A 12,273-nucleotide genomic window follows, 5' to 3' on the forward strand; every position below is an offset into this window, starting at 1 on the left:
GAGCTTATTTCCTGCAATTGCAACTTTTTACCACACAATACTTTACTTTATTTTGCAACTGCGACTTTATATTTTGGAACTGTGAGAAATAAAGTCAATTGTGAAATAAAAAGTCAGAATTACCTCTTTGGCTTTTTAATCCGTGGCGGGATACAGCTTCCATACACCAATGTTCACACACAAAACACTTACACAAACCTGTGTGATGAGCCTGGAGTCTGGCGAGGTTTCGCTCTCGATGCTGCTGGTTCGATCACTCTGAGCTTTTGAGTTCTGTCGGTCCTTCATAGACGTGCTGCGTGGACGACGCTGCAATTTGCTGTCTGTTTTACTGACAAGAACAGAGAAAATACAGACATTAAAATGGCTGGAATGAGAATTCATAAAGCCTTTTCTGGCCAGCATTTGTGATAATAAAAACCTAACTTTGATCCTGAAACTAACCTAAACATAACACCCATTTACACAGCAACCGGCAAAAACCTGCTTAAGGTGGTAATTGTGTTTTGGAACATGATTTCTAGGTGGTCCAAGCTGGTCTTTAATTGGTCTAGGCTTGTTTAGGTGGTTGACCAGCTGGTGGGGACCTGGCTAAGCTGGCAGACCATCTCCTTGCTTGAGAGACTAGGTCTTATTTTTTTTACATTGTGATATTCTTTTTATTAAAGTTTTGCACATTTTACCACCCAAATCTCATTAATGCAACGTGAAAAAATTATAGTATTTAAATTCTAAAATATGCATACATCATGGAATTACTCCATTGACACTGCCTTGCATTTTCTCTAATTTTATTTAGGAAAAATAATTGTACAACAGCATATTTTTTACCCAGGGATGCTGCACAAATTTTAAAATCAAATTTAAGACTTTTTAAGACCTTTTTTTTAAAGACTTTAACAAGTAAAATTAGTATGGTATGTCTATACCAGATCATATTAAAATTGTTTTATGTATCAATATATCAACACAAATGAATTAGAGGTCGATCGATATTGGATTTTGCTGATACAATAATGTGTTGGAAGAAAGGTGATAACTGATCAATTTGCTGATAGTTTTTAAAATTTATATTTCAAATGTGTTAAAAATGTTCTTAGCATTTTTTTACTGTGATGGGCACTGACACAGAGATACAAAAAAACTAATTTCCAATAATAACCAGAATTTTTTTTTAGATTTGGTAAATAACGCAGGACTTATAACTATAAGCAAGCCAAAAATACATTGGGGACTCATATTTTGAAATTTCTGTACTCCCACACAAACAGATAAGGGAAATACAATATAAACTCTTACAATCATCTACATCTTATATATATACATGGTAAAATAAACAATGTCATTAAACAAAACTAAGCAGTAATTAACTGATTTTGAACCATTCTGAAACCGCTAGAAACATTGTATCATGAGCTCCCTGCATGTTTGAAGAATGTGCAACAGTGCAGCGTCTTCACTTTGAAGCGTGGTGCACATACAGACTATAGATTTATTTAATTAAATCACAGCCTTTTGCAGTTTAATAATTACATTTGGTCATTTTGCAATTCCTGTTTTTATGTCCCTAAATTTAAGACCTCTTTAAATGATAATTAAGACTTTTGTTATACCATTTCATATATTTAAGACTTTTTATGGCCTTAAACTTTGAAAACTGAATTTAAGACATTTTAAGGACCTGCGGGAACCCTGTTACTGTAATACAGTAAAAAGAATGACTGTGTTATGGAAATGAGAATCATTATTGAACAAAATAACAATAGTAAATGTAAAACGTCCCAACGCATTACGCTAAAGAGAATTGGTTGGTAAAATGTGCTTAACTGTCCTGAAAATAATGTCACAATGCAACAAATCATATTGGATCTAAAGTAAGCTTAATTTTCTTTATGCAAAATATATATATTTTTTATTATATTTTTTGTATTGATTTGCGATTACGATTACGGAATTTTCTTGACAGGTTTTATGAGAATCACCCAACCATGTTCCAAAGCACACCAACCATCTTTAAGGAATATTCTTGGTTCAAGACAAGTTAAGTTTGTGGCATAATGTTGATTACCACAAAAAAAAAAATTGACTCGTCCTTCCTTTTCTTTTTCCGTTTTTCCTTGCAAAAAATGAGGTTACATTGAGGCACTTATAATGGAAGTGAATGGGGCCAATTTTTGGAGGGTTTAAAGGCAGAAATGTGAAGTTTATAATTTCATAAAAGCACTTACATTAATTCTTCAGTTAAAACGTGTATTATTTGAGCTGTAAAGTTGTTTAAACCATTGCTTTTATTGTCGTTTGAAGGTTTTAGTGTTTATGGCATTACAAAGTTGTAAAATTGGATATAACTTTACATAGGCTAATAAGTGATTTTCTTTTACAATAAAATTATGTTAATTATGTTTTTTTTCCCTTTTTCACCCAATTTGGAATGCCCAATTCCCAGTGCGCTTTCAAGTCCTTGTGGTCGCATAGTGATTCACCTCAACCTCTGCGTCTGAGACCATCAACCTGCGCATCTTATCACGTGGCTTGTTGAGTGCTTGCCACGGAGACATAGTGCATGTGGAGGCTTCACGCCATCCACTGTGGCATCCGCGCTCAACTCACCATGCACCCCACCGAGAACGAACCACATTATAGCGACCATGAGGAGGTTACCCCATGTGACTCTACCCTCCCTAGCAACCGGGCCAATTTGGTTGCTTAGGAGACCTTGCTGGAGCCACTCAGCACACCCTGGGATTCGAACTAGCGAGCTAGCGAACCCCAGGGGTGGTAGCCAGCGTCTTTTACCACTGAGCTACCCAGGCCCCATGTTTAATGTTGATATCTTGTGACTATACATTTGAAACAGTGAGTATTTTAATGTTTACGGATTGGCCCCCATTCACTTTCACTGTGTCTCACTGTAACCCAGATTTTTGAAATTAATTTTTGTGGTAACCAGTAATATGCTACAAATGCTGTCGATTGAGCTTAACTTGTACTGAACCCAAAATATACCTTTAAGATGGATTTTCCAGAAGGGCAATTTTAGGTAATATAAAATTAGGTCTTGTAGACATTAAAGACAACATGAAAGACACTTGCTGTTGTCATTTCAGTTCAAACTCATATCTGCAGCACAGTAATACAGCAGATTGGGCATAATAATTTGTGGCATCTTTTCCCTCCTAAGCGCCACAGAAAGCAGCTCAAACCAGTCAGATCAGTGATGCGCTGTTGCATTCCACATTCACTAAAGGGTCTGTGAGTAGCTCGCTTGGGGAACGGGTCTTAATGAGCTCATTAGACAATGCAAACACACACATATGCTATCTTGCAGTAGTAACCAGCACAAGACATGGAGAAATATAACAGATGGATGCTTCTTCAACTGTGGGCCCTATGGAATTTAAGAAAATTAAACTCTCTTAAAATACACTTTTCAAATTCTAAGTAGTTTATTCAATTTGTCCAATAACAATGCCCACCAGAGAATATATATGTATCAAATGATAACTGTGTCATTATTTCAAACACATCTCAAATCACTCTTTGTTTTTGGTAGAAATTACATTTTTAACATTTCAGCAAAGGACCACATCGGACATAGTGTTCCTAATAAAGTGCTCAGTGAGTGTATTTACTTAAAGGATTAGTTCACCCAAAAATGAAAATTCAGCCATTGTTTACTCACCCATGTTGTTATAACCCTATATGACGTTCTTTCTTTTTTCTGAACACAAAGGGAGAAGTTGTGACATTTTTTTGCACTCAGTGATGTCAAACAATGGCAGTTTATGGTGACTACTTCTTCAAAAGAATGCAAAAGTATAATTCAGAAGTTTAATAAATTATTTCATCGAGACTCATGATTGTTATGAAAGCATACGATAAGGTTTTGTGAGAAACAAACCGAAATCGAATGTATTATTTAGTGAAAATGTTCACTGACCGTTGATCTCCTGTACAGGTTCATGATAGGGCACGAGAGCAACAGTTCACGCAGCCCCCTCGCGACATTGGGGCGTTCAAGCGAAAACTTATTTTGTTTATCTAAAAACAGGTCCTCCACAGCGATAGCGACAACAGAACACAACACAGCTGCACACAAAACAGAGAACAGAACTTAGTAAACATGTCTGAAGAGTTTGTAGTCAGTAAATGTATGCATTTCTATGCCCAGCCTTATTATTTTTTAACAGAGTACTCGGAAATCAAACAGAAACATAGAGGAGGCTACAGGCAGTCACAGTCACACCGTGTCCTAACCTGACGGCAATAGACACGCTATAAAAGGTATATTTTCTATGTTAATCAGAGTTTTTGTCCTAACCAGCAGTGATAAGCGACGGTATATTCTATCGATTGCTTGTTTTCTATATTTGGCATCGCACGGGTAACTCCGTCCACTGTGAACAGGAACCAGTCAAAAAACTTTAAAAATAATAAGGCTTTCTCACCAAAGCTTATTGTACGCTTTCATAACAATCATGAGTCTCATGGAATAATTCATTAGACTTCTGACTTATACTTTTGTGTTCTTTTGAAGCTTGAAGAAGTAGTCACCATAAACTGCCACTGCATGACATCACCGAGCAAATGTTTTTTTTTCACAATTTCTCCCTTTGTGTTAAGAAAAAGAAAGAATGACATATAGGGTTATAACAACACAGGGGGGAGTAAACAATGACTGAATTTGTATTTTTGGGTGAACTAATCTTTTAATACTTTGTCTCAAAGAACTTTATTTTAATACATTTAAATATGTTCATGTTAAAATATAAAGGTTTTTGTCTACATGCCATAAAAGCAGTGGACATGATGGTAATTAAAAGATGGTCAAAATCTTTTGCCGTTTACCACTGGACTTTTTTAATTATAGGATCAAGTTGGCAGATTCAATTTATATCAAGCTTTATTGGCAAGATATACATAAGTGTGCATTATTAGACATTATACATACAGATGAAAAGCAAATTGAATGCTGAAGTTTAATTTGCCGAAGTTTAACATCTCAAAACTATTATTTTCTCTGGACAAATTAAATAAAAAATTCACCAGCCCTAATTTTTATGTAGTGAGGAATTGAGGATTTAAAGGAATAGTTCACCCAAAAATGAAAATTTGCTGACAATTTACTCACCCTCAGGCCATCCAAGATGTATCTGAGTTTCTTCATCAAAACAGAATTTAAGATTTTTAAGTGAATGTACTCCATTTTTTTGACGGTCCAAAATACATAGTTAGGGTGCATCAAAATAATTGACAAATAAAGTTCTTCTGAACCCAAACGATTGATTATTTTTAGAAACAAACTTATTTACTTTTTAACTACAAATGTTCACTTCCGTACATCTCTGTGCCACGCGCTCATGAGAGGGATGACGTAAGCTCGTTGGTAAGGTCACGTGTCACGTGGAGGAGGAGTCAGGAAGCACATCATTGTTTACAATAGAAACTTGCACAGACCACAGACCAAGTGCCGTTCACAAACCAAAACAGTCCAAAACAATTTCAAACACGATGTCGGAGGATTTTGATGGAGATGGAGTTTTTCACCCAACCCTAACTATTTGAGTTACATCTTGGATGGCCTGAGGGTGAGTAAATTATCAGCAAATTTTCATTTTTGGGTGAACTATTCCTTTAAATATTTTGAAAGTCTGGGACAAAGGCAAACAATAAAATCTATACGTAAATGGCATTAGAAAAGTAGCAAATATATATGATGAGAGTATGGTGAACGATTCCATGTTTTTATGTGAGCTTCATATACTGTAACAAATATTTTAGTAAAAAAAAAAAAAAAGAACTCTGGGACATGAAAGTTCCTATAGTTAAATAAACACTCAGATAGGGCACATTTGGGGTGACAATGAAAAAGAGAATGAGTGAGACCGAGATTTTAGAGGAACTGTCAAAAATAAATAAATTAATAATGACTTTGAGAGATGAGAGATAGAGACTGTGGTTGAGAAAAGAAAAAACAGAGAAACAGGAATGCAAATATAGAAGGTTAGATGTGTTACCTAGGCGACATGAGAGTCTGCGATTCAGTCTTGCAGAGTTTGCCCACTGTTCCCGATAATTTCTCAGTGCTCACGTCCCAGCTCATGTTAGCGTCGCATGTGGCCGCACCCCCACCCACCTCGTCCTCCGTCGGTTCCTGTGCAGAGGTAAACATAAGGCATGGAATATGCACTGCTTACTTCAAGAGCTCACGTGGCCGTGAAAACACCAGGTTGCTGTGGCGACGGCCACTTAGCCACAAAGCAGAACTGCGGAGTGGAGGTGCTGATATGTTTGAAGAGTGTGTGTGTGACACTAGATACTGTTTTAAGTGATTAAGTGTGCGGACACACTGACTGTGGCCTTGAATTATCTGCAGTCACTGCACAACAATAGAAAAACAGGACGGCAATTACGAAAGAAGGATGGAGCATTTCTTTTACTAATAATTAACTAGATTTTTCTGAAGAAAGGTTGATACTACAATGTTGTTATGTAGGACTGAACTGATGTATAGAATTTTTGGCTGAACTATTCCTTTAAATGCAAGTCTTTATGCAAGGGTAAAATCCCACTTTCCTTTTTCCTCTTTCTCTCTTTATCTGTCTCTCTTCAATCTCTCTGAAAGTGCCTAATTAAGGCTGTTATTGCTGTGATGCTGGATAGAAAACATATTTAAACACACACACACTCTGTCAGTCCTCACATTCAGCTAACCAGCTGGAAAACAAGCAGATGTGAACTGATGTGTGATACACAGAAAAAAGACAAACAAAACAAGAAAGAATAACAGAGAGATAGTCATAGTATATTAATCCTGTAAACGTTTAATAGGGAAATAGTCACTGACCCCAGCTGTAAAGTCCACTACTGTAGGGTCATCTGTGTATCGCCCGCTGGGTGCTCTGTTCTTATCCACTGTTAACAGATCTACACCCTACAAAAACACAAACAAACACTGAAGTTACAGACTATGACCCTCAAACAATGTAAGAAAATGTTTGTATATAAGTTTGTTCTTTACGCACAGTAGAGGGTTGCTCTCTCGGTTGACTTTTCTGGCTGTGTAAACTGCCGATCTCTGTCTGCGAGCTGGAGTGAGACATTCCCTCGAAGAACGGCCTTGAGCAAAGATGCACATACAGGTTTAACATATTAAAATAATACTAGAGCACAACAGTTACAGTATATATAGTGGTTATATAGACAGCAATGCAGCAGTCACACTTAGTGCAATGGTGTATTGAATATTTTAGCAAAGAACCACCCACTTAGACAGGAAGAGACTGTCTGACCGTAGAATTCAGTATGTGGCAGGTAGAGTTCAGATAGAGTTGGTGGTAGGGTTTGGGTAGGGTAGATTTGGGAGAAGGGTTGTGGTAGGGTTGAGAAAAGTTGGTGGTAGGTTTTGGGTAGATAAGATTTGGGGGTATTGTGAAGTTAGGGTAGGGGTAAAAAATGTATGCATTCGGTATGTGGCAGGTAAATCTGAAATTGGTATTACCATGACAGAATTAGTGCTAAATATCCATTTGATTTGAAGAATATTTGCTTCTAATAAACGTTTAATGTTATTAACATTACCAACTTTTCAAATGACTAGTTATTTTCTACAAATCCTGCTAACCTTGACTCAAGCAAACTGGGTCGTGTCTAGATGGCAACCTTTGTTTTTTGAGAAATGTCTTGCGGGTTTTACATGCAACATTCATATATTGTGGTTATTTGGAGTTCCGCAGCCATACATACCCTAAAGTAAAATAACCCTACCCCTAACCCAATCCTACCCCTACCCTAACTTCACAATACACCCAAATCTACACTACCCAGATCCTACCACCAGCTTTTCTCAACCCTACCCCAACCCTACTCCCAAATCTACCCTACCCTACCAACTCTATGTGAACTCTACCCTACCCTACTCCTATCTCTACCCTAAACTACCTCAGACTCTACCGAACCCCAACTCAACCCTACCCTACCAGACCCTAACACTACCCTCAACTCCACCCTACGCCAACCCTACCCCTAAGTCAAACCTACCCAACACTACCCTATCCCTAACTCTACACTAACCTACTCTTGACTCTACCCTACCTTACCCCAGCTCTACCCTACCTACCTGACCCCAACATTTCCCTCAACTCTACCCTACCCCAACCCTACCCCTAAGTCAAACCTACCTAACACTACACTACCCTACCCCTAACTCTACCCTAACCTACCCCCAACTCTACCCTACCCTACCCCAACACTTCCCTACCCTACCTGACCCTAACACTACCCTCAACTCTACCCTACCTTACCCCAGCCCTACTTCTAACTCTACCCTAGCCTCCCCTAACTCTTACTTGAGTTTGGGTTTGGGAGTGCTGAGAAGACTCTCGTTGTCCTCCATCTCTGGGCCACTGTCGCTCTGGTTATACACCTCCAAACTGTCATACAAAAGATCCAGATCTTCAACTTCCTGCGTCTGATCCACCGGGTCAGAGTCCAACACCTGACACAACACAACACAACTCTTCTGAAAAGGTACCTCTTAAAGGCAGTACACAAAAAATTTTATGACATGTGGAACAACCATATAAACACGATTTTTGCTATACATTATCACTAAAAACATTATATTCTTTATTTTCAAATCATATTAATGTAAATGTAATTGTTATCCATATGATTATACAAGTTTATCAGACCACACCACATTATCAAATTTGACAGATGGGCCACAATTAAAATGAGCAGTAGCTATAAGGAAAACACAGCTCAGGATAGTCGCTAGTGAAGGGCATGGGACTGTGCATATTCTTGTGGTGCCATCAGCCAATCAGAGTTGTCAGAACATCATTTCCAGTGGCTCCAGAGTGAATTATTATAGCATTTACAACTCATGATTGACTCAAAATTGTATCTGGAACTGAGTGCTTATGAATGAAGTTGGCAGCATGCAGGTTGCGTACTTCTGGTCTGCCATGTACCATCCGAGTAATTGCCATTGAGACAAATAGGAATGCTAATAGTTTGTACAAATTTTATTGGTTTCATTTTAAACCAATAAGCGTAACATTCTCAGTGAGATTACATTAAAACCGAGGGACATGATATATCATTGACAACATTATGGTTTTGCCAATCAAGAGTCGCTGCATGAACAGATATTATGATAGTTGTATTTGTGCAATTTTCCTCTGTCATTACGTCAAAATACTTTCTGCTCATGAGGAATAAACCTAAGATGTTGAAGTAGAGCCATAGTGTTTTTTTTTTTATAACAGGTAATTATAAATTAAGTATCGGATCATCCAACACATTAAATTTCCACTTTTCAGAAGGTAATTTATTGCTGATTAACCTTTTCATGAGCAGGGTCTAAATTCCCCTACAGTGCCACCTGGAGTGAGTTATTTTTGCATGTGACATGGCACAGCCGGTAAAGGGGGGCAGAGTGTAGATGAGTATTTTTTTAAAATTATTTTAATTTTTGATTTCTTGTCATAAAAACATACTGTATATAATATAGTAAACATGTGAACAAATGGGTTATGTCTGCTGTACTGTTTTGTTTTATTTATTTTGTTTTTATAGCTGTAAAAAAACAAATGAACAAATAATATCAGCAGTCCGGTTTGCCTATGCACAGTTTGACATCTAAGACATTGTGTGTGTGTGTGTGTGTGTGTGTGTGTGTGTGTGTGTGTGTGCGTGTGTGTGGGTGGGCAGGTATAAGTGGTTTATAAGGACTTTTTTTTAGGTTACAAACTGGTAATTATAAGGGTATTATGCTATAAATGTGGTTTATGAGGACATTTCTAGTGTCTCCATAATTTAAATCGCTTAAAAATATATACTAAACAATGTTTTATTGAAAATGTAAAAATGCAGAAAGTTTTTTGTTAGGGTTAGGTTTAGGGGTAGGGTTAGGGGATATAATCTATAGTTTGTACAGTATAAAAATCATTATGTCTATGGAGAGTCCTCACAATGATAGCTGCACCAACATATGTGTGTGTGTGACAAGCGCTAATGTAAACAGACTTGGCTGCGTTCATCGCGCTCAATCAGCATGTTTTTACTGAGAGTATACGAGTTTTAAACTGTTATTGTGGTGCTTTTGTGATAGTTTGGCTGTCTTTTTCAAAAAACAAATGTATTATATGCCTGTAAAGACTGTTTGAGTTGCTGTTTGTGTGAATGAAAACCTCATCTGCACCTAATTAGCAGATGTGGCTGCATGCATGGGAAGATCGCGTTTAGATGCGATGGTTGTGCATATACAAGCTGTGAACTGTTATTGTGGTACTTTGGTGACAATTTGGCTGTTTGTTACATAAAATAAACATATTATGTGCTTGAAAAGACTCTTTGAATAGCTGTTTGTTTGACGAATGACAACCGCTACAAATGTAAACAAATGGCAGCACGCAAGAAGATCGCATTTGATGTATTGACTGTGCGTGTAAGAGCTGTAAACTTTTTACTGTGGTACTTTAGAGACGAGTTGGAAGTATGTATATAAAATATACTTATTCTGTGGTTTAAAAGACTGTATGAGTAACTTTTTGAGCTAATATAAATAACAGATGCTCTAGCCTGTGTCGGTGTGAAAGCCGTAACTGGCTGTTGCAGAAACACATATGTGTGACACTACTCTGCGGGGCCCAGTTATGTGAAAGGGTTAACATCTCAATTCACTGGAAAGCTGTAATTAAGCTGCTGTTGGTGTTTGGAAACCGACGAGCCCGTTTTGCTACTGGAAAAGCAAGCTTAGATCAGCATAAATTTCCATACTGGTTCAGGCAGGTTTATGCTGGTTTGGTGCTGGTTTGTCTGTTGGAACAACATTGCCATTTTGGTCACCAGCAAAAAATGCTGGTCAACAAGCATGGTCTTTCTGGTGAAGCTGCTCAACCAAGGAAATCTTGTTGGTTAAGCTAGTTAGGAAGTTTGTTGGGGACACAATCTCACCAGCATCTAAACCACAACATATGCTTGGAAAAAACATCTTGTTGGTCTTAACTGGTCTCCCAGTCTGGTCAAGCTGATCTGGTTAACAGGTTTTAAAGGGGTTTTGGGAACTTGTCAGCTGGTCAAGCTGAGAAACCAGCTAATCGACCAGCTAAAGACCAGCTTGGTGACCAGCCTGCTAAACCAGCTTAAACCTGGCTAGGTAACCAGCGGACACCAGCTTGGCCAGGCTGGGAGACCAGCTAGATTAGCTGGAGACCAGCTAGACAAGAGTAAATCAGCTAAGACTAGCCAAGCAGCTTAGGCTGGTTTAAGGCTGGATGTTTGTTTCAGCATGGTTCAACAGGGTATTCGGAAACATTCTAGCAAAGCAACTTGTCTGCTGAACACAACCATAATCAGGAAGATTCAGCACTTTTTTCCAGATATTTATCTGGATCACGTCCTATACGTCTTGGATCATTGAATGGGGTAGCCAAGGCCAAGAGGACAAGGGTTTAAACAGCCGACTAACAAGCTTAGATTCTAACAATAAGACTGTACACTTTAGAAACATGTATGACCCAGATCGTGTCCCCATATGTCCTCGCAGAGCACTGCTATAATCTTTGTTTTAAAAGAGATTTACCTCACGTCTTACACTGCAATAATCAACACTGTATATTCCTCTCACATTTCAGCTACTAGATTCATTTAAATGTCCCATGGGTGTTTTACAAAGGTTTAATTTCATGGCTGGAGTAATTTTGTGATTACAAAAGACAGGACCACAGTGGAGGGCTTGGTATTATATCAAATATTCACAATGTTTTTGCAGGTGACATAACATTTTGCAACCTTGTGAGTATTGCAATGATTTTAATGCGCTTTTTAATTGGCCATTAAGTTTTCTGTAGAGCATATCAGACTAATTTTGCAATTCTTCCTTGTCTCATGACTCACGAATATGAGAGAATTTAGCACTTATTTAAACTTTGCTGGAATAGCACATATCAAAACTTCACTAACAAAATGGCACTAGTTAGTGAGTCTGATTAGTTTCAGTAAATCACTACAAACTGTCTATTTAAATGAATCCACAGTTTGTGTCATCACTCAAAAAAATTTCACTGATCCAATGTTAACATCTTTGCATGGCTTTTTTAGAATTAGTTTTAGAAAAAATGTATAAGCAAATGTTGCTGCTTATTATTATGTATTATTATATTGGTTCATATTAATTAAAATGAACACATATCACTCATCTTTGTGTTCATTTAAAGAATGAAAGAAAAAGAGTTGTGAGCTGAGTGACTCCAGCCAGGTCTCCTA

General features: G+C 37.6%; 1 protein-coding gene across 5 annotated transcripts in view; it reads right to left on the bottom strand.

Moving 5' to 3' along the window:
- Positions 1-12,273, bottom strand: part of LOC127438133 (phosphofurin acidic cluster sorting protein 2-like) — a 91,986-nt gene that overhangs the window by 28,770 nt on the left and 50,943 nt on the right. For 3 of the 5 annotated variants that reach the window (XM_051693456.1, XM_051693458.1, XM_051693454.1), the window contains exons 9-13: positions 8,349-8,497; positions 7,026-7,119; positions 6,848-6,934; positions 6,018-6,154; positions 193-331 (exon numbers count right to left, since the gene is read on the bottom strand). In XM_051693456.1, the coding sequence (XP_051549416.1) occupies positions 193-331; positions 6,018-6,154; positions 6,848-6,934; positions 7,026-7,119; positions 8,349-8,497 (606 nt within the window). The remainder of the gene's footprint in view (positions 1-192; positions 332-6,017; positions 6,155-6,847; positions 6,935-7,025; positions 7,120-8,348; positions 8,498-12,273) is intronic. The other 2 variants (XM_051693457.1, XM_051693455.1) reach the window with 1 other exon arrangement.

This window comes from Myxocyprinus asiaticus, chromosome 49 (assembly GCF_019703515.2).
Source record: "Myxocyprinus asiaticus isolate MX2 ecotype Aquarium Trade chromosome 49, UBuf_Myxa_2, whole genome shotgun sequence".
In the NCBI taxonomy this organism is placed as follows: domain Eukaryota; kingdom Metazoa; phylum Chordata; class Actinopteri; order Cypriniformes; family Catostomidae; genus Myxocyprinus; species Myxocyprinus asiaticus.